This window comes from Phodopus roborovskii, unplaced genomic scaffold (genome assembly GCF_943737965.1).
Source record: "Phodopus roborovskii unplaced genomic scaffold, PHOROB, whole genome shotgun sequence".
NCBI classification, from domain to species: Eukaryota; Metazoa; Chordata; class Mammalia; order Rodentia; family Cricetidae; genus Phodopus; species Phodopus roborovskii.
This window is the reverse complement of record NW_026126413.1, coordinates 21,619,400-21,642,242: the sequence shown is the minus strand read 5'-3', so window position 1 is coordinate 21,642,242 and position 22,843 is coordinate 21,619,400. Positions and strand designations below refer to the sequence as shown.

The 22,843-nt window shown below is 40.5% G+C and overlaps 1 protein-coding gene across 1 annotated transcript in view; it reads left to right on the top strand.

The window, feature by feature from the left end:
• The first annotated feature begins 2,261 nt into the window (after nt 1-2,261).
• Nucleotides 2,262-22,843, top strand: part of LOC127221027 (arginine/serine-rich coiled-coil protein 2-like) — a 40,983-nt gene continuing 20,401 nt past the window's right edge. Inside the window, 4 exon segments of the mRNA XM_051182923.1 lie at nt 2,262-2,351; nt 4,431-4,624; nt 17,912-18,860; nt 18,863-19,384. Coding sequence (XP_051038880.1) covers nt 2,262-2,351; nt 4,431-4,624; nt 17,912-18,860; nt 18,863-19,384 — 1,755 coding nt within the window.

Genomic DNA, 22,843 nt, shown 5'->3' with positions numbered 1-22,843 from the left:
ACATGGTCATATTTTATTCTTTTGTGAGGTAGGGCAACAGAACTACTAATATCTTCAGATCTACGGCTTCTATTGTTTGCTTTCTAACCACAAATTCATAAATTTATTCTCTGCATCTTAAACACTATGAGAGCTTGCCTTGGAGCATTCAGTCTCTCCACAGACTTTGATATATGCCTTAAAACACACAGTGACTCTTCACCTTTGACCACAATGTTCTCTTGATGAGAATCTTTTCATGAGTGACATGACTCATTGTGCAAGTCTGGTTGCCATTATTATGCCTGCCTGATTTTGTTTAGCTCTTAAGGTTACATGAGGTAACCTTAAGGCTTAGCTACCAATAGATTATGTTTTGCCATCACAGACAAAGGTGTCATCTGTAGGACACATTTTTAAATGTGGCTAGAGTTCTTTCAACTTCATGACTTTGTGAAGGACAACTTATGGTTTCTCTGTCTTAGTGAGCTTCTCTGTTTAAAGTTCTGAACAATATTGACAGCATCTCAAGTATCTCTAAAAAGATAGTGGAGATTGCTTCAGAAAAGCCTTGCATTTCTTGAAACTTAACTCCCTACTCCTCTGCCTCCCTTGATTCCCAAGTCACATCTTTGTTTTCATTGTTAGTATGATTTTGTATATGAGTGTTTGGCTCAAATGTATGTGTACTATATGAGCTGAGGTCAGAAGATGACATCGGATACCCTGAAACTAGAGTTTCGAATGTTATTATCTGCCACACGGGTGCTGAGAGTCAAAGCTGAGCCCTCTGAAAGAGCAGCCAGCACTCTTAACTGCTGAGCCTTTTCTCTTTAGCCCAGGTCACATTGTTTGTTTATTACAAAATCTACTATAGTCAATTGTGTACTGGTACTAGAAGTCTCGGTGGCAATAGAAACACATGCAAATTCATAGAGACATAAACATATTCACAATATATTTACATATATGCATGCACACTGTTCTTTGTGGAATCCATTGGTCCATGTTATTGGAAGTGTAGCTAGTGAAATTAAATTTCATCATGTGTCTGATGGTTGGTTATTAGACAACAGAGCTCTAATACATTTGAGATGCAGGAGACGAGTGCATACTGTTAAAGAATCTTAGTGAGTGGCATGCGATGTGGAATCCTTCAGGTAGACCTGACTACATTGTCCTTTGGAGATGAGAGCTAAATGTATAAGCTAGCTGCCTTTTCTTCTTTAATTGTCTCTCCTTTTAATTCCTCGGTAGGCCAATCAATAGCTGTTACTCATGGTATTGTGCTAGGGACTTAGATGTATGTGTTAACTAAAATACTACCAGCAGCTCACAAAAAAGAGTTACAGCTGGGGCTCAGAAGAACATACTTACCCACACTGCACAGTTCTTCAGTCCCCAACTTGAGGGTTAAACCACACTGAGCCTTCAGGAGTTCATCTCCCCAAGCCCTCTACTCTCCGGGCAGTGACACTCACCTGTCTTCTAGATTGTTTGCCACTGCTTCTCCAAACAGACACTTACTACTCAACAATTTCATTTCAGGGCCTTTCCCCTGCTCCATGCTGTTCTTTTCCAGACTTGGTCTCTTTCATACTTTTGCCCAAAGGCCACCCTCTCCTCCTTCTCCTAGCTGTTCTACCCTTCACTGTATCCAGATGGCATTGTATGTGCCTGCACTGTTCCAGGTCAGCTGGTACTTCTTACCATGTTTCTACGTGACTAACAGAAGCACAGCTGAGTTTTCAATGCCCGTGTATGGAACCCTTTCTTATTGTACTGAGTGGTATCTTCCAGGAATCCACTACTGCCCTTTTAGGAAAGCAGTAGACTCAAAGAGACACCCACCCTCTGCTGCTGTCAATTTGGAGGAGGCTTATAGAAATACAACTGATTTATCTGTTCAGCTCCGACTCACAACTCCAAGAGGTTTATCTTGCCATTTTCCTTACAGAAAAACAGAAGCCCAGAATAGTTATTCAGTATTCAAGAAATAGAAAATCAGATGGGACCCCACAAATGGAAGCTACGTTCACATGCACCCTAAGGGTAAAGCATGGCTCCTCAAGTTATAAGAGTACCCCCCCCACACACATGCACGCATGCATGCACACGTATGCACACACACACAAACAAACACACACACACACACACACACACACACACGTACACATTTTCTCAATAAAGGAATGTATTTCCAAGCAGTTCTTAGACATGAATAAAGGCAGAACTGTCAATTCTATATCAAGTCACATATCCAAATGGCTTCTCATATTAGCATGCATGGCATTGGACCTTTCTCCGTGCCAAAATCCATCACCTCCAGCTCAGAATTTATCAAGAACAATGAATTATGGCAAACTACACCGGTATTCTAGATTATTGCTAAAACAATTTGATAGCAGCTCCAAGTAGCGTCTCCATGAACAGGTTAATCTAGGGTCCCAATAACATCGACAGCTGGCATGTGTGTTCTGAAAATGGGATTAGGACAATTAAGTCAAGCTAGTTTGTTTATCTCAAGCAATTGTTGTGAATCTCCAAGGCAGTTCTTTCCAGAGAGATCATTGCCCAGTAAAGCCAGTTATCTCCCCGAAGCACTTCAGAGTGTAGGAAGTCAACAACATTATCTCCAAGGTTTCTTCATTGTGTGAATAAACCAAACTCCCATTTTACTAGAAACTTTAAATGGAACTTCCTTTTAAGTTTCATTGGATTTTTTTTTTCCTACCAGGCAAGATCAATAGCAGCTACTCCAGCGTGGGAAACACACACCGCTTGAAAATTAATCTGAGCACTGTTTTGGTCTGAGAACATTCCTCAGCATAACTCATTACAGGGCTTAAAGAACATCCGAGGAAAAGGAAAGGCACTGTCATGCCCAGCACCAATTCTTATCAATTCCTTTACAAGTAAAATGGAAACACATCAATAAGGCCAGTGGTGGGATCAGGGTTGGAACTCTTAACTACAATGGTTAGAAAATATAAACTAATCGCAATAAACTACACTGCTTATTTCTCTGGGCTCCAATAAGCCATTACTACTCAACTAGGGTTCTTAGAACAATAGAAAGTCTGGTCAGAAAACTGTAGGGAGCCTGTAGGATCTGGTGCCTTTGGAGGTTCAAGAGGAATCCACGCTAAGCCTCTGCCCTGGATTTGCCATCAACCCACAATGTTCCTTGTCTTGAAGAACTGTCACCTCAATCTCTGCTGCTTCACTATAACAACACCTATATAATACCTAAATAGCAGGGTCATGACAGCGGCAGTCATCAGTTTGCTTTTTCCTGGTGCATAATTGTCTTTACCTATAGGGTTTTTTTTTTCTGCTTATGTGTTTATTTATTTAGGTTTTTTGTTTTTGTTTTTGTTTTCCCCCTTTTTTAACTTAAATTGAAAACAATTTTATTTTACATGTAAATCCCAGTTCCCTCTCCCTCCCATTCTCCCATGCCCTCCAACCCCCATCCCATCCATATTTTCTTTAAAATTGTGTGTGTGATATTGTCTATGTGAATGTGTGTTAGTGTGTGTGTGTGTGTGTGTGTGTGTGCGCGCGCACACGCGCGAATGTTATAACTAAGGGGTTGTAACAGTGTGTAAATGGAGGTCAGAGGATAACTTCTGCCCTTGCCCCTTACCATCCACCTTGTTCAAGATGGGTCTTTTGTTGCTTGTTGTGTGTGTGCAAGGGCAGCTAGCAGGTGAGCTTCTGGAGAATCTGCTATTTCCACTGTGGCACTGACTAGAGACAGTATGACAAACTTTATGTTGACTGTGCTTGTGTGTGAGCTTTACCCAGTGTGACACCCCCCTCTCCCCACCAGTTCTTCCTTTAAGGACACTCATCAGTAAACGTAGGGCTCACCCTAACCCAATTTGACACCGTTGTCGCTGATTACCAATGTGAAGGCTCCTTTTGAGGTTTCCAGCATGACTTGGATGACTGCTGCTGCTTTTGGACGAGAATGCTCTGCAGAGGTGACATGGGGCCATCAATACATAATGCTGATTCTATTACAAGTTTGCACTGTTCTTGCACTTGCTGGCATCATTCATACAAATGCTAGAGGACTGGAAGAATTCAGAAATCCTCATCAAGGATCTTAATGGGCTCTCAGGCCTCTATTAATTTTCTGAAATTATATGTCTATTGCTGTGGCAGACACACTTATGCTTTCTTCAAAGAACTCTCAGGATATTTTTTTTCCTCCCTAAATGCCTCCAAAAAAGTATTTGAGCCAAAATACTAAACCCAACTACATCAAATTATCTGAGAACTCCACCAAAGTGTCCTACTATCTGAATGTATACTTGATCTGTGCTGTGAACTCCCGATGATAGCATTGGTCCAGAGCTTCTGGGTAACATGTTGAAAATCTAGCCTCTAAGATCATTCTATTTTGAAATGTTTCTGGCCCATTGATTTTCAATCTGTCTCAGTCTCCAGGAGCCACAGGTGGCTTGGATTTCACTCAGCTCCTGGTTTGTGCAATAGAGAATGCAAATGAAACATTAGCCTGGCAAAAACAAGCTAATGCCAATATAGGGAGAGGAAAGAGAGCATTTGCGAAGAATTACAGAGATACGCAGGGTCTGGTGTCAAAGCCCTTGGAAGAGCTGGTAGAAGGGGAGAGGTAAAGAGAAGGTGGCGTGCTCAAGTCACAGGTGGGTTTACAGCTGGGTGTTAGGGTTCTTGTTACCTCCTAGCCAGGACTTCCAGTCACCTGGTGCTGTGGTTCCGTCCCAACAAGAAACAATGTAGTAGTTGTTGAGAGTAGTTTGGTTTGATGATGAACACCATCAGGTCATCCAGCCTCAGCTGTGTGTTTTAAGGGCACACACAGCCTCTGTTGTTACCTCCATGGGTACTCACGTGTTAGCGGGCGGCGCCCCAGGAACCCTGTGTTCTTAGTTTAAGCAATAGGCCATCTGGCCTCCTGTTTATTTCATTTGCCCAGGTTTTATTTCTTCATCTGTTGGGAGCTGCTGTACGCAGGGCGAGTGGAGGGAAAGCAAATCACACTCTGTTCATCCACATCATTCCCTTTCTGTCAGGCAAGAAAGGTGTGTTCCAGAGGAGTCATCTTAACTTAACCATGTAGCTATTGTCTCATCCTAGACACACACACACACACACACACACACACACACACACACAGAGAGAGAGAGAGAGAGAGAGAGAGAGAGAGAAATCAAAAGGTCACTTTAATTTCGAATACAGTTTCTTCAGTGAAGGCTGAATTTAAAAGCACACACACACACACACACACACACACACACGCAAATAAAATTTCTTTTTTATAGTCACTTCTCCTAGTTGCTTTAACCCAGTTTCTAACTCTGAAAATAGAATGTGTGAAAACATAACAAGAAATAAAGCAGCCTTGTATTAGATTTCCCTACCCTTAAGGGACGTCCCAGAGGCTCATTTATATTTGACAAAGAGTCAATAATTTCGCTCATGCATTCTTAAGCTGATAATACTGAATGTTCTTTTTAGGCCATTACAAAAAAAGCTCAAGAAAGTAAATAAAGAAAGAAAGAAAGAGAGCAGACTTTCTGCCCAGCAATGTTAAACAATCTAGTAAACAGTAATACAGTAGGAGCCCACAGCACATGCTGAGTTCATAGTTATTTTATACTTTGTCAGGGCAAAGGATGAGAAGCCCTGAGCAGAGTTGGGAATCATATCTCAATTATACCGGCCAGCAAATGAATCCCTTAAAATCCCCCCTTTCCCCAAAAATGCCTCCAATCTTCTTAGTTTGGGATAGAAATAATGGATAGGATGGGGAAATGTGAGGAATGATCAAGCTGCTGATCACCCAGAGGATGCAAATAGACTCTATCAGCTGTCAACATGGCCAGCAGGGAAATGTGTTGTCCTTTGCAAGAGTTAGAGTCAGTTGAGCATAGAAGGAGGCTAACAGCCTGCTCAATACTAGGCAAGCAGTGTCATAACTTCCTCTGAGCATGCGCATTTGCAAGTTTCTCTTGAGCCAACCTGAAGTCAGCCTCCAGGCCTTTGAGGCTTGGGGATCACTAATGTCATGATGACCTGAGCCAATGAGAGAGGGGGGATATAGAGAGAGGGGGAGGGAGGGAGGCAGGGAGGGAGGCAGGGAGGGAGGCAGGGAGGGAGGCAGGGAGGGAGGGAGGCAGGGAGGGAGGGAGGACAAGGCTCCTAGCATCCCAGCTTTGCCTCTCTGGAAAGGATGTAAGAGGCCTGCTGGCTCCCTCAATAAATGAGTGTGCTTTTTGCTTTCCATGTGGCTCATGTAGCCTGAGCTGCTGATTCTGCCCCTTCCTGCCCCCTACCCCAAGAGGCTACCCTCCTGCACTTGTCCCCTGCAACAACTGAGGACAGCAAAAAGCTCAATGACATTGTGAATGTACTCACTTTTGACTTGTCATCTTAAGTTTATAATCAATTTATTTCCTAGAGAGCCGAAACATAGCCAAGCATTTAATATGTTTCTATTAAGAAAACTCTATATGGGAATAGAGAATATGGTACCTCGAGGCTTTCAAGAAGACATCTAAACCAAATGAATTCAAAATGAGTCCTCTGAATCCAAATTGGTAAGATTGTTCAGCAGGTGAAAGTTCTTGTTCCTAAATTCCTAAACTTCATGGCCTGAGTTCAAATCCTGGGACCCATATTGTCCTTTGACCTCCATAATCATATTGTATTGTGGCACTCAAGTGCCAACACACACACACACACACACACACACACACACACACACACACACACACACACACACACACACACACACAAAGTAGTAAAACCATTTTAAAAATATGAAGATAATTTAGGGTTCATCTTCCAATATAGGTTTCCATAATACTATATGAGATTAATCTGTTGATTGATAACAAAGCACTAACATCTATTTTTTTTTTACTCTGTCTCCCCCCCACCATCCAATGTGATTGAGAGGTTATTACCCCACATCAGAATTAAGGCCAAAGAATAGCCAATTCTATTCAACTTTACCAATCCAACTTCTGACAAATATAAGCTTTAGTCTCTTCCTGTGCTCTTCTTTTTCTAGCTATAACATTTCCAATAAAGGATAGAACTCATATGAAAAGCACACAATAATATCAAAATCAGGCTTGAGAAATGGTTCAGTGGTTAAAAGCACTGGCTACTCTTCTAGAGGACCCAGGTTCAATTCCCAGCACTCACAACTGTCCGTCAGTTCAATTCCTGAGGATCCAAAACCCTCACACAGATGTACATGCAGGCATAACACTATAAAAAGAAAAGAATGTAAAAATATTATCGAAACACAGGAAGGTTTTCCACAATCTGAGCATGCAAGTGTGGGTGCAATGGCTGTGTTAAAATGCACATTGTCACTATACCACGAGGAAGAGGGTGTAGCTAAGGTATATTCTGATCAAGTCCATAAATCATGTTTCCTAAAGTGAGAAGTTTCCTGAGAGGCTCTAGACAAAACCCTTGACAGATTGCTTTGAAGGCAACGACCAAAGCCTGTCTTATCTTCACAGAGAATTGGCAATGCAGTTGTCCCTAGGAACTCCAGCTTATTTGTGTGATGGAAAACACAGCAGAAGGTGATTAAACATTTATTTGGGTCCTTTAAAGGCCTTTTCTTGGTGCTTAAAATAGATCTTTTTTACGTAAAACACTGTGTGTGATACAAAATTACCCCAACTTTCTTTTTCACTTCTCCTGTACATGTTCATGCTCTAGAACCTTCTCCTTGCGTGTAGTATTGAACAGTACCCCTGCTTTACAGTTTAGTCATTGTTAGTGACATTTCTCCAGTTTGCTGTTTTTGAAGTCTTTCTGCCCTCATAATGGACTTGGTCATCAGATATCAAGTGTTCCCCAAGGCAATTTAGTCATAGGTAAATAATGACTTAAGTCTTAACACCGACTGGCACAAGAATGTCATAAAACACCCCTTAGGGCAGCCTGTGGCTTGTGACCCTTTTGGGGTCACATATCAGACGTCCCGCATAACAGGTATTTACATTATTATTCATAGTAGTAGCAAAATTACAGGTATGAAGTAGCAACAAAAGTTTTATAGTTGTGGGGGGAAGGTAGCCTGGCTGGCTCCGACAGAAATGATACCTTTGTCTCAGTGTCTCAAGTAACCAAGGCTATGCATGTGTGGTAGCCGCCATATCTGGCTATTCACTGTCTATCCTGAGCATCCCAATCATTTCCGTTTATCTTTGAAAACGGGATCACTCTAGAAGCTGGGCCTCCTCCTGTCCGGGGATGAGGCCCCAGAACGCACCACTGTTCAGTCATCCTCTGCCTTCCTAAAGGTCTGCTGTGTCTTCCTTGAGTTCTTCACTTCAAGTCTTGTACCTCTTGCCTTACATATGCATTTTACACGACGTTTGGAAGTTAAGGAAATATTATGTCTCCACATTTTTTTTATAAAGATTCAGGAATCTTTGTCTCTGAAATCCATCACATGGGTCTGGAGAATGGGCTGTGATGGATGTCACCTTCTTGGCAGTCTGATTTTCATTGTTGTGTTGGAATAGCTGGCAGGAACTTTTGCCGGGAGGAGAGATTCATTTGGTTCCAGGGTTCTCAGCCCATGGCCGCTTGGCTTTTCATCTCGCAGAGCATCACAACAGCGAGCGCATGGCAGAATAAAAATTCTCACCTCATGGCTTCCAGGAAGAAAAAGAGACAGACATAGCCTTCAAAACTGCACCCCAGTGAACCTCCTTCTTTCAACTAGGCCCTGTGTCCTCATAGTATCAAAGGATTAACCCATTAAGAAAGCCAGCTCCATCATGGTCCAATGGTATCTTAACAGTGTCATTAGCTGAGAGCTAAGCCTTCCCCGTATGAGCTCCGAACACTGCCTATCCAAGTCATCACATTTTACTTTACTTCATATCTCATGGGGCAGGTGCAGAAGAAAAACTATTTTTTGAGCAAGCAAGAGAAACTAATATTTAAAAAAAATTAGTAATAGTCTATACCAAAATCCCACAAACTTCTTTTGAGAAAGTCACACATTACTAAAAATTTTAGAGGGTTTCAGAAGGCAGAGAGAACAACGAACCTGTTAAGATGGAGTTTCTGTGGCTGTGTGAACTTCCAGTTGACTCCAATCCAACTTCTCGCATCTATATGCTCTTTATATCCATGCAGATATAAAACTATAGCAAATATTAGATGTTTATAAAATATATTTCATAATTATATTTCTCTTGTGGTTTTCCCTGCTACACAGTGTTTAATACTTTTAGGTTTACAGAGGCCACTTCACTCTGAGACTAAAGCTAAGAAAATTATTGATTTTTTTTTTTTTTTAACACAGACCAAAACTGTTAGTATGCAGGCATCTGCATCTGTACTGGCCTGTCCTTGGGGCCCTGCCCACTTCCCATCCTCTTCTTCCTCTTTCTCTCCTTTGTCTGTTCTGTCCTCCCCTCCCCCTTTCTCTCCTTCCTCTCCCCCTCTTACCTCTTTTCCTCTTCCCAGTTGCTCCTGTCTCCAGAGGTTGGTCTCCTCTTCCCCTTCCCCCTTTTTATGATCCATTTCCAAAAAAAAAAAAAAAAACCCTCTGCTTGAACCCTGTCTCATGGTCTCATGGCATCTTTCTCCCGAGCACCGCTTTTCTTAAATTATCACAAAAATCTTCCTGGAAAAAAAATGCCTATTTCTAGATTCCTAAATGACATTTTCTTTTACCTGAAATGAAAGACTAAAAGTTATCACCGAGGCTGCTACATCTTTAAGTATTTGAAGACAGCCTGTCTCACCTGTGACTGTGTGTTCAGATTATGTGTGATACTAAAGTCTGATCCATAAAGCTTCAACAATGTACTCAACTAAACATGCTCTATGCATCTATCCCCATAGAGTGGAACCTTACTGAGTTGTTTCTCCAGATATCCACAGGTCTTCCTCCTCTAGGACCCCGCATCTCTGTCAGCACCAGGATCCTTCCCTTAACATGTAGTCCCTCCCACAGCTAAATATTACAAGGGACCAAAACTTGGAGATAGTACCTTCTAGAGTAATTTGGAATGCATCCAGAAAGAATATTTATCTATTATCCCTGTAACAGATCATCTTTGTGATTTTATCAGTTACATTTCGGTTGTTACGTTAAAATACCATGACCAAAAGCAACTTGAGGAAGAGTTTATTCTGGCTTACAGTTCCAGGACACTTGATGTTCATAATGGTGGGAAAGCATGGTGGAACAAAACAGGAAGCTGAGAAATCACATCTCAGTGGCACACGGGAAGCAAAGAAAGTAATCCGGAAGTAGGGTGTGGCTATCAATGCAAAGCCCTTCCCTAGTAATGTAGGTTTTCTTGCAAGGTTCCATGCCTGAAATTTCCATAACCTCCCTACATTACCGACTGAGATAGAGTGTTCAAGTTCATAAGCCAGTGGAAGACTTTTTCATTTAAACTACTACAGCAATCATGCTTTATGCCACCTACATTTGAGAATTAACATGGCAAAAACAAGAGTAATTTTTTCCCATGTGGCATTGCAGAGATCACAGCTATGAGTAGAGTTTGCCAATGTGGTACTTTCTTATTAAAAAAAACAAAAAACATAATCATGCCACTCTGTGACATAAGTCTTCAATAGCCTTCACATGTGAGATAAAAATTCAAATCCAAAATATTATTTACATACATCATGTTTCTATGAACTCATCTCACACCATTAAAGAGCGTATTCTACTAACCCTCGTCATACCTTCACTGGCTCCTCTAAATCACCCATAGACACCTCTTTACTACCAGGTGACCTTAGCTGTTTTATTTCGTGTATCCTCTCTTCCTTATGTATCCACTCTTAAGGAGTAGACTGGAAAATTCAGCATTCCTGTCCTAGCTTGAATATCACCTCTGACAGAAACGTTGTCCTATTTTCAGTTCTTAGCAGTGATCTGGCCCCTTTGGGTCTCCCCATGCCAACTCCCGGAGAGAAGCTAATGGCTTTCACTGTATCCCAGCACTGTATCCCAGCTCTGTATCCCATCACAGCATCATTAGGTTCTTAGTGTAATCTTCTAAGTCATGCTTGTCTTCCCCTGAGACTGATTTCTGGGAAGACAATGCATTTATCCAAAGTCCAAAGTCAGGGTAGAAGCTAGTGCTGATCTTGTCATTTTTAAGTAGCTTGATACTACATATGTCAGAATACACTTTCCCCTTCCTGCATCTACCACTCAATTCTACTAACAGGCTGGTTTATTTAAAAATCATTTAAAAATTATTTAAGAATTAAGAAGTTACTGGTCATCAAAGACTTAATTTGCCATCGGGCATTCATAAAATAGATGCTTGAACTGAAACAACTCCTTTTCATAGGGATCTTTGTTGTTATAAATGTATGAGAATAGCTTGTTTTTTAGTAGTATTTTTTTTAATCAATTAGCTTCAAAGCAGAAACTATGAGAGGACACTATGCCAAAAAGATAGATGTTAAATATAGGGAACTATATAATCAGATCCCCCTCTTCTTTGGTTAGAAAGCAAAAAACAAAACAAAAACAAAAACAAAAAACAAAACAACAACAACAACAAAAAACACTAAAACTTGCTCCTAATATTTCCTAGGAAAATAGGAATAAAAGGGAATGAAGACCATTTCTAGGGTCTATAAAAATCTAAGTCTGATAAGTAAGTTTTAGTGTTGACTTATCTGGAATCATCTTTCCATCTCATACAGAATCTGTGCAGCATCTTTGACCTAAAAACACAGGAAATGAGCTCATGTTTTTTCATTCTCCTTCTTATTATTCTTTGCCCTAGCAAAGTCTCCGTGTATTTAATACTTGTGTTTTGTAACTGATTTGCAATTTTAACATATTTTACTTCGATAAGACATTTCAGATTTTTCTCCAGAACTCCACAATTTAACATTATAAAGGACCAATGATGTGCTGGTAAGTTAAATTATGGATTCTTAAAAGACATTATTTCCACTCAGAAATCATGTGGGGACTTGCCATATCCCTGGTTCTATTAAACCAAATAGTATGTACTTGAAGGTCTGAAATTCAAGGTAAAACCTAGGCCACACATTCCTCATTACTTAAATGATTTATCTGCTTCTTTAGGAGGTCTCCCTATGACAAGGAAAGACCCACTTAAAGTCATCATTTAAAAAGCATCATCGATGATATTTCCATTTAAATATTTATTGAAAATCGTAAGAGGAGTTACTGCCTTTAAATAAATATATATCATCCCTTTCTTTAATATGTGACCCCATAAAAGCCTAAGCAATGGCTCTTGAGTTTAATGCAAAAGATTTCAGGAATTTGGGCAGATTTCACACTGTTAATTAAACTCACACACTTCCAGGAATCTAATCAAGTTGACCTTTGGGTCACAAATAAACCCATCTTCCCACAAGCAGCACAGATCAAGGCTGATCAAGTGGCCCATTACCAGAAAATGGCTTCAAATACCTATACACCACTGAAACTCCTTGACAGTGATAAGCCATTAATACCCAGTAATATCTCATTAATGGTGAATTTAAGTGGTAGCTTCCTCTTGAAAGCATTATAAGCTCTTTGTAAATGCTTCAGAATATTAATGCATTCCCCTTACATGTTCTCTATATTCCATAATTAAACCCTAATGCTAATGAACCCCTTATGCTCTTGGACTAATACGAAATATGCTGTATTATACATTGCTGTATGACAAATCATCTCAGAAAGTAGTGGATTAAAACATTAAGCATTAATAATCTCCCCTTTCCATGGCCTAAGGGTTGGTGACAGCTTAGTTAGTGCTGAGGAATTAGAGTTATTGGCGAGCTTATAGTCAATATGCCAATTATAATATCATATAGCTGAAGGCTTACCTTGGGTCCCAATCAGTTCCAAGATTGCTCACTGGCATGACTGTTGGCCAGCAGCCTCAATCCTGGGCTACATTGACCTTCCCACAAAGCAAAGGACATAGAAAAGCTGCCAAGTGTTTTGAGAGATTTTTCCTTACAAAGTCAAATGTCTGAAAGAAAGTCCAAGGACAAAATAAAAATACTTGAAAAAGATACCATTTTAGAAGTGATCTACAGTCATTTCTGCCTTGTGCTATCCATAGAAATGAGGAGTTGTTGGTGCAACCCACAGTCCAAAGGAGCTGAAATGGAATATGAAGTATTCAAAAATTGTGGGTAGTTTCTGACACCACTACATATGCAAATTCATCATTAACTACCAGATATGGAGTCCATCTAGAGATATGTTAAAACCAGAAAAGGGAATGTGTGCATTGCATAGTGTGTGAATTGTAGCTCCATAAAAGTATTACCTCTTTGAATAGAAAAGGTGAAAAGACAAAAACGGAACATCTTTGGGGATAGCTTTTTATCCAGCAATTTTCTTCAAACTTCACAACAAGCTTTGGAAATGCGTGGCAGAGTTTTGAAGCTGGTTTGTGAACAGTGATCACTAGGGTCTCTACATAGTTCCGGACAGCAAGCTTTAGCCAGCCGTGGAAGGAACATTAGTGTGGTAAAAACTGATAAACATTAATCAGTTGGCTCTGAAAACTGAGCATAATGGGTTTCTTAATTTTTATTTAATTTTGCTAATACATTTTTCTCTTCCCCTAGTGGTCATAAAACTAGTGCAAGAAAAGGCCAAACTTTAAACCTCATATTGACAGATGAAGCTGGATTTCTTTAAATGTGGATGCTGGTCTCGAAAGGGAATCATTATTCATCATCTGAATCATTTTACTTGCCTCTAGCCAAAAAACTACTAGGTAGTTGCTTCTGGTTAATGCATTCAATGCTAAAGAAAAGATTAGTGAAAATTAAAAATGTTAAAAGCAAAGTAGAGTTTAATAAATAGAAAAATGAGGAAAGATAATTAAAAATAGTGAGGGCTTGCTTTTTGATAAAGAAGTTGCTAAACATTGAATACTTGACGTATCTCTACATTATCCAAACACTGTGTGAGAATACTCTTTCAAAATGGAAAATGTCTCATTTCTCTAATTTGACATTTATTCCTCAAATGTATTTATTACCTCTACTTTCAGAAAAAGAGCCTTGAGAAACCATTCCCATTTTTATATGTAAACACTCAGATCATAAACACACACACACACACACACAGAGAGAGAAAGAGAGAAAGAGAGAGAGAGAGACAGAGAGAGAGAGAGAGGGAGAGAGAGAGAGAGACAGAGAGAGAGAGAGAGGGAGAGAGAGAGGGAGAGAGAGAGAGACAAAGAGAGAGAGAGAGGGGGAGAGAGAGAATTAGCTCCGTGTAGACAACCAATAAACATAAATGTATACATCTTCCAAAATGAACACTGCATTCTTTCCACAAGTGAAATAGATTTTCCTGGAGCAACCACTTTTCAACAGCAGCCCTAACATCCCCCAAATGATTACATTCACAGATAATAAGGAGACATTGTGCCAGAGACTACAGACATGTGCTTTAAGACACATGCATCTGAAATCTTACCATGGTGTTAGGGACAAAAACGTGACAGCTAGGTTACCATGGAGACAGAGCACAGACACCAGCTACTAACTCTGAATACCAATTAACAGCTAGCACTTCTTTATGTTACCAAAATTGGTTTCCAGGGCAACACAGAGGGTTGGCTCAGGTTGTCACATTAATTACACATCAAATCCTAAAATGTCACATTCCTCAGAATTTTATGGAACTTAAAGAAATTATTTATGAAATTCACACTACCTTCAGGGTGGTATTTATAACTAGTGTGTGATTTCTCCTTTGTTGTTGCCTTTACCACCTCTTATTGTTTTTTTTTTTTTTTAATTTACCTTAGGCAGCAAACAATATTTTCATTTGTGTTTCTAGCAAAAGAAAACTTAAATAAAACCATGATTCAAGTCCTTCATGAATGTGGTAGTTGTATACAAGTTACTTGTTATTTTTTATCTATCATATATCTGTAACCTACCTTATATCTGTCTGTCTGTCTGTCTACACACACACACACACACACACACACACACACACACACACACACACACCAACATTGGCTCCTGGATAGTTATATTACACCAAGCTACTACACTACCTAGTGATGTCTCACATGCTTTACAATATCTCATTAGGTCTCAGCTTCTGATAGGTATAAACCACATCTTTCTAAGAATCAGGTTGTTAAACTAACAGTTTGCTATGGGCCAGAGTCACTCGGAAGCCTTACTGGTTCTTTTAGAGTCTGCAGTGTAGGTACAGTTACGCCCAGAACTTAAGAATGAACCTGCATCATCTAAACCCTGGCCCTGCAACTCAGGAGCCAGCAAGCTTGTTCAGGCTTCTAACTCCTTCTAAGTCTAGCTCACTGTTTGCATTTTGTTAAGGGTTTTTGCTTAACATTTGAGTACTTCTCATCACCCCTCCACAGTTACTCTGCTCTATGATGCCAACTTATTTGCCAGTGACTTATTGCTGCCACTCAGAACAATCCTATCAAAACATAAATGAGTTCTTAGAATTGTAGTAAAATTAAATAGAATAGCCCCTCTAGTTGACTCAGCACATTCCCAAACATAGAATGAGCATTCATTCATGAGACAGAGATTTGTGGAGTTCTTAATACATGCCTGGTACTAGGGATATCACAGTGAACAGAACTGAGAAATGCCCCTCACCTTTGTGGAGGTATCTTGGACATATAAATACACTGACACTGAATTAATGGGAAATAGATAAGAAGGAGAGCAACTGGAATGATTAAACACTGATAGGATGGGAAAGACCTCATTGCAAAGGTTACTTTGGACTCAAGATACAACAAAGGAAAGAGCAAAGTATGCGAGCGTGTGAGGAAGATCACCCAGCTGTAGTTCTCAAAGGCCAAAGCCTGTCCTTTTTTATACATTTCAATTAGAAACAATCTTATTTTACATATCAATCCCAGTTCCCTCTCCCTTCCATACCCCCCACCAGTCCCCCCATCCCATCCCCTATCCACTCCCCAGGGAGGGTGAGGCCTTCCATGAGGGATCATCAAAATCTGTCAAGTCATTTGGGGTAGGGCCTAGGCTAAGGGAGTTTCCTTTCCTGAGGAATGTGCTCCCAAAGTCTGTCCATGCACTAGGGATACATCCTGGTTCCATAGACTGCCCAGTTCTCCTGGCTGACACACACATTCAGGGGGTCCAGTTTGGTCCTATGTTGGTTCCCCAGCTGACAGACTGGGGCCCATGAGCTTCCACTTGCTCAGGTCACCTGTGTCTTTGAGTTCTCCCAGAGTAGCCTTTACCACTTTGTTCCTCACTCCTCCCTCAATACAACTGGATTTCAGGCATTTGGCTTAGTGCATAGCTACTAAATTAAAGCTCTAGGATGGCATTTAAGGTAGTTATCATTCTCATTACAGGGGGAAAGCATTTAAGGTAGCCTCCCCACTATTGGTTAGATTCCTAGTTGGGGTCATCCTTGTCCACAAGGATGTGGACAATTCCCTAGTGCCAGATTTCTCTTTAAGCCTATAATGGCTCCTTCTACTGATGTGTCTCTTTTCTTGCTCTCCTCTATTCATCTCCCCATTCAATCGTCTGATCCCTCATGTTCTCCTCCCCCTCCTCTTCTCCCCTCCTCTTTCAAACTCTTTTTTTAAGAGCAGGGACTGATGTCAAGGAAAAGGATGAGCCCAATGAGTAACAGGTCAGACAGAGGCTCAGATCATGTGTGGCTTTGTGAGTTAGAAATAACATGCACTATTTGCGTTTTGTTTGAATCCTTCTGGCTGCTGATAATAAGTTTGGAGGTTGTTATAATTGCCTGTGGTGGATGGGCTGCCTGTGTGCATCAAGGGGCCATGGTGGTGGCATTAGATGTCATCAGAGACTAAAGAAGAAGTTTGGGGGAGCAGCTGTTTTACGGTCTTCTCACCTAAAGCCAATTAATAACGAGTTTTAATAAACTAGTTACTGTTTGTGACTAGCCAGTTCATGTAATCAAACCATGCTTTTTTATGGTAGTGATTTACAACATTCTGATTGGTAATAAATCATTTCCTACTCTTATGCATTTCTTTTACCATGACCATTATTTCCCCATAATGCTATAAAAATTAAATGGGTAACATGAAAGCTATATAAATATTTGATTGAAAGTTATAAATCAAAATCACCCTTCTAATGGAGGATTGTCTTTCCTATAATGCTTATTGCTTGAAAATTATAAAGTGGCAATATTTGAATTAGTACTGCAGAACGTAAATGAACACAATGTGTTGCTTTTGGCCAGCCCTTCAACAAAACGCAATGTGTTTATGCCAATGTCCCTTCAAATAAATTTTTGAATATGCCTATACTTGTAAAGTTATTATATAGTATTTTTTAAAGAATTTCTCATAGAATTGCTTTCAGTATACTGTATGTCCTCATGACAAATAATAAGAATGTTCTCTGCTTCATTTACTAGGAGATAATTAAAGCATTTTCCAATTTAATAGAGTTGGGCTTTTAAGTGAGAGCCTTGGCTATTTCCTGAAACTTATATAAATCCTTCTTGAGTCTGAGAACACATCACATTCCACTTGCACAATGATTTTAAAATGGTGAAAAGAAGTAAGACAAATCTGGCTAATGATTAAAGCTAAGCTGAGATTTTCCTCTGTCTTTGCTATTAAGAATAAATGAAAAAAAAATGAGAGCACCAATTAATTGAAACATTTAATTTATTTGTGTCAGAAGTCTAAAAATAAATATATGATGGTTGAAAGACTCCCATGATCTTCTCGTTACCAACTGTGTTTTACAACGAGAGAATCGGACACAGAAGTATACCCGATGTGACTTGGTCTGTCCACTGCTATGGCCTGACTTCAGAGTCTGCCTACACCATATAAAACGGGAGGAATAAGTGAAGTACTGTTCCACTATTTATTTTCCTCAAACTTCTCCGATCCAATCCTAGATACTCCCTCATTCTTGCTGCTAAAGCTAGAAATGACTTTAGCAGTCCAAAAGTCCAAGCCTTTACAGACACTTACAATGCATTGCTAAGAGGGTATAATGAGCGTTCTGTTGAGCACGTCAACCAGAGGTGCTGCCTTAGTGGCCGGGACTCAAAAACAGTGGCGGCTACTGATAGAGAACTAGATGGACTAGCCCCAGAAAAGACACCCCGGGATAGAGAAAAGAAGGCAGAACAGTCAGATGTATCTATTTCTCCTAGAACCTCAGAACATTGCTTTTCAAGGTCACGGCCACGGTCAAGAGAAAGAAAGCGAAAATCACATAATGAAGGAAGAAAGCGTAGGAGCCGGAGCAGAAGCAAAGAGGCAAGAAGACATGAATCCAAAGATAAGTCCTCTAAGAGACATAAGTCTGAGGAGCACAGTGACAAAGGACATTCTTCTGAGAGAGGAGGAGAGCGATTAACTTCATCTGAAAATGGCGAGGACAGACACGAATGCAAGGAAAGGAAGTCATCGCGAGGCAGAAGTCACTCAAGATCCAGATCTCCTGAAAGGCACCATCAAAGTAGAAGCAGGGAGCGGAAGAAGTCTGGTTCCAGGAGTAGGGATAGAAAAACATCTCGATCCAGAAGCTGAGATAGGAAGAAGTCAAGATCTAGAAGCAGGGATAGAAAACGAAGGATTAGAACACGTTCCCGATCAAGGTCCAGACACAGGCATGGAACTAGAAGCAGGAGCAGATCAAGGAGTCGAAGCCGAGGTAGAAAGAAGAGAATTGAAAAACCAAGAGGGTTTAGCAGAAGTCTAAGCCGGACACCGAGTCCACCTCCCTTCAGAGGAAGAAACACAGCAATGGACGCCCAGGAAGCTTTAGCTAGAAGATTGGAAAGGGCAAAGAAATTACAAGAACAGCGAGAAAAGGAAATGGTTGAAAAACAAAAATACAAGAAGAAAGGGCTGCAGCAGCTGCCGCCACTGGAGGTCCTGTTCTCAATTTTGCTGCACTGTTAGCATCAGGAACACAAGGGACTCCTCAGATAGCTATGGCAGCTCAAACAGCAGCTCAAACGGCAGCCCTGCAAGCGAAAGCCTTGGCAGAGGCTGGCATAGCTGTACCCAGCTACTATAACCCAGCCGCTGTGAATCGTATGAAGTTTGCCGAGCGAGAGAAAAAGAGGAAAATGCTCTGGCAAGGCAAGAAAGACGGAGACAAATCTCAGTCTGCTGAAATATGGGAAAAATTAAATTTTGGAAACAAGGACCAAAATGTCAAATTTAGGAAGTTGATGGGCATTAAGAGTGAAGATGAAGCTGACTGTAGCTCAGTTGATGAAGAAAGTTACACGACTTTGAAGCAACAAGAAGTTTTTCGGAATCTTGATGCTCAGTATGAAATGGCAAGATCACAAACCCACACACAGGGAGGAATGGGTTTGGGTTTCACATCTTCAGTGCGTGGAATGGATACAGTTTGGAAAATATCAGTTTGGGACTTTATAGACTTGTTCTGATGTTGGGTCCTTGTTCACCAAGCATCTAGTATTCTAGCTAGCTTGCATGGGTGTTGCATTGACTTTAATTTATTGAAAAATACGATTTTTTTTTTTTTGTAAATAGCTCAGTGATACAGGTGTTAGTGTTGTAATCAGGTAAAACTCACTTCCATTAAACTTGACAGGACTATAGAAGGACAATATTTTTTAGTTCATGAATTCTACTTTTCAAATATATTAAAGTTTCGGGTGGAATGAAATCTCACGCATAGATGGCCTCGTGTCTGCTGTCTTATGCAATTTTGTACTTAACCTTGTACAGTTATTTTCATCTCTTGAAACATGAAAGCAATGTTATGTAGATGTTCTTTAGAAGATCTGGCCATTTGGTATATCATCTGCACATACGAGCTGGGCAGTGATAATAAAAATTGTTGTCTCAAAAAAAAAAAAAAAAGAGGTTAAAATGAATAGAAAAGATTGGAAAGTGGGTTCCTAGTGGGGGTAAGAATGGCCTGCTTTAAAGAAATTATTATAGTACTAGTCTCCACAGGTAGAAAAATACTTCTTTTTTATTTTACTTATTATTTTTTTATTTTATATATCAATCCCTGTTCCTTCTCTCTCCCATCTTCCCAGTCCCCCACCCTCCTCCCATCCCATTCCCCACACACTCCACAGGGAGGGTGGGGCCTTCCAGGAGGGGTCATCAAAATCTGTCTCTAGGCTAAGGGAGCATCCCTCTATGGGGAATGTGTCCCCAAGTCCAAAAAAAGATGCTTCTTGTCTGTATCTTTTGGGGAACTCAATAAGATGGCTTGGTTCTCTGTTGTGTCTACCATCAAGGAAGACCCCAATAAGAAAGATAGTCCCCTGTGTCAAAGTTGACTAGAAGAGAATAGAAATGAAGGATGAATTATTTCTTGAAGGGAGTGTAGTCTAAAAGTCCTGCTAGTTTGGTTAGATTATGTCTCAAAAACCAACAAACAAACAAGAACATAACTCAAGCTCTTAAAGTAAAGGAGTTACACTTCTGACAAACCTGAGCTGAGGCCTCAGACACTGTAAATTATTAGACATGCGGACTAGACATGTGGACTGAATGTGTACCCGATATTAAAAAGGGCAGTCACTACCCCTGAAATGATCCTTTCCCATGTTGCAGATAGCATGTCACTACTCTTGTTGGAAGGCTTGAATTCATCACTATCATAATCATAATTCAGAATAAGTACATAAGACAGAAACTTCTATTGTTAAACTGAGATCGTGTTTCTGTTGAAAACCTGGATAGAGGGAGTTTTGGTTACATACTCTGTCAAAAAGAAACTGAGACCCAGTGTGGTAGACAAATGAGAGTGTTAGCAGTCACAGCCACCAGAGCACCAGAAATTTAGAAATACAAAAACATAATAAAGCACTTGGGAGGCAGAGGCAGGTGCCAGAGTTCGAGGCCAGCCTGGTCTACAGAGCAAGTTCCAGAACAACCTCCAAAGCAATACAGAGAAACCCTGTCTGAAACAAACAAACAAACAAACAAAAAAGACGAAAAACCAAAAACAAAAGCAACCAACCAACCAACTAAACAAACAAACAAACAAAAAAAAAAAACTGAGTAAAAAGTACTCTTTTACACTGTCCTTAGGCTTTGTCCTTCCCACTCCTCAATCTTCCCTTACTCTCGTCTCCTACGATTCAAGCCAGAAAGGGCTTCAATGGGAAGGCTTGAGAGATGTCACAATGCTGTGTACATTGTTTAAAAAATAAACTTGTAGTATTGCCCAGGTTAGTAGGATTCCTTGTGAAGAGAATAAGTACATTGCTATTCTTTTGAAAGGGGGGGGAGGGTAGGGGAAAAGAGGGAGAGGGAGACAGAGAGGGAGATGGGCAGAGAAAGAGAGAGGGAGAGGGAGGGAGGGAGAGAGAGAGAAAGAGAGAGAGAAAGGAGCCTGGCAGTCAGGGAGGCCAGTCAGGGAGGCCAGGAGAGAGCATCAAATTCCTTAGACTAGAGTTACAGAAGTTTGTGAGATGCCACGTGTATACTGGGACCGAACTCAGGTCCTTTGCAAGGACAGCAAATGCTCTGAACGACTGTGCCCCTCTCCAGTCCTCCCTTCCAGCTCTGATATTCTCACTAAGCTAAAAGTGATCATCCTAAAAGCAAGCTTCCAAACTCCTTCGTATTTCTTTGATGTGGCACGTTGAAGCAGGGAGCTCAAGTTAACAGCACATTTTAACGGCCAATTTTACCCCGTTCACTGTAACCCTCTCAACTATGAAGACTGCATTAAGAATCATGGAGTCACTAATGCTCAAACAGCACCCAGAATTTATTTTCCTGTGAGTTCACTGTAATGGACATCAATCATAATTGTGTGCAGCACCAGTCAACAAGAAGCATGCTCAGCGGGGTGGTAAAGGCGAGACTTGAAAGGGTACGGCTTCATTCTGATGCAGGGATAGACTTCCTCTTTTGACTGCCAGGTTAGCAAAGTAGCCAAGTGCGACGATTCTCTATGAAGACACTCAAGGCTCTAACTCCAGCTCTGCCACTTAGTAGATGTGAGATCTGGCCAATTATTAAATCCTCTGGGTTTCTGGGCTTCCGTCAAGTAAAGTAGATCTCCGAAACACATCCATGTATTACACTAGCCTTCACCCCTCCCAGTGCTGTGACCCTTTAACACGGTTCCTGATGTGTGCTGACTCCCGACTAGAACATTATTTCCGTTGCTATTTCAAAGCTGTACTTTTGATGCTTTAGGAATCATAATGTAAACATCTATGTTGAGATCCACCGACCCATTAAGTTTGCCTAAGAGTTAAACGGGTCAGTATGTGGTACGTGCTAAGGGACACTAGTACATAACAGGTGTGGTATGAGCATGATGAGCCTTCTCCATGAAACAAATAGACGACATGGTCTAGACTCTCCATTTCAAAAGCTGCTAAAAATAATCACCCTTGCACAATCTTGAGTATCTTTAGTGTGTGTGTGCGTGTGTGCACATACACCAGTCCTTACTGTTATAAAGTTAAAATATTTTAAGTCATGAAATATGGAAACAATATACCTAATAAAAGTTTCTTTTTAAAGCTCAGATGGAGAAAAATAAATACCTCTATTCATTTTTTTGCCTATTTTTAAAAATATACTTGCTTTAGCACTTAGTATAACTGCTCCAATGCGTTCTCATATTAACACAGAATACAGAGTCATTTTAATGCAGCTCAAAATGATATTGAATTAGTTATACAGTACTTAGGTTGACATTCTTAGTATTCAGGACTAAAAATAGCAGTTTCCTTAACTGGTAGGAAGCTATTTCAAACAGATCAACTAAAGACCAGACTGGATCAAAGCTAATGTAGGGTCGGAGATCAAGCTAATTTAAACCCATGTACCCCACACTCAAAAGTTATGCCTATAACCCT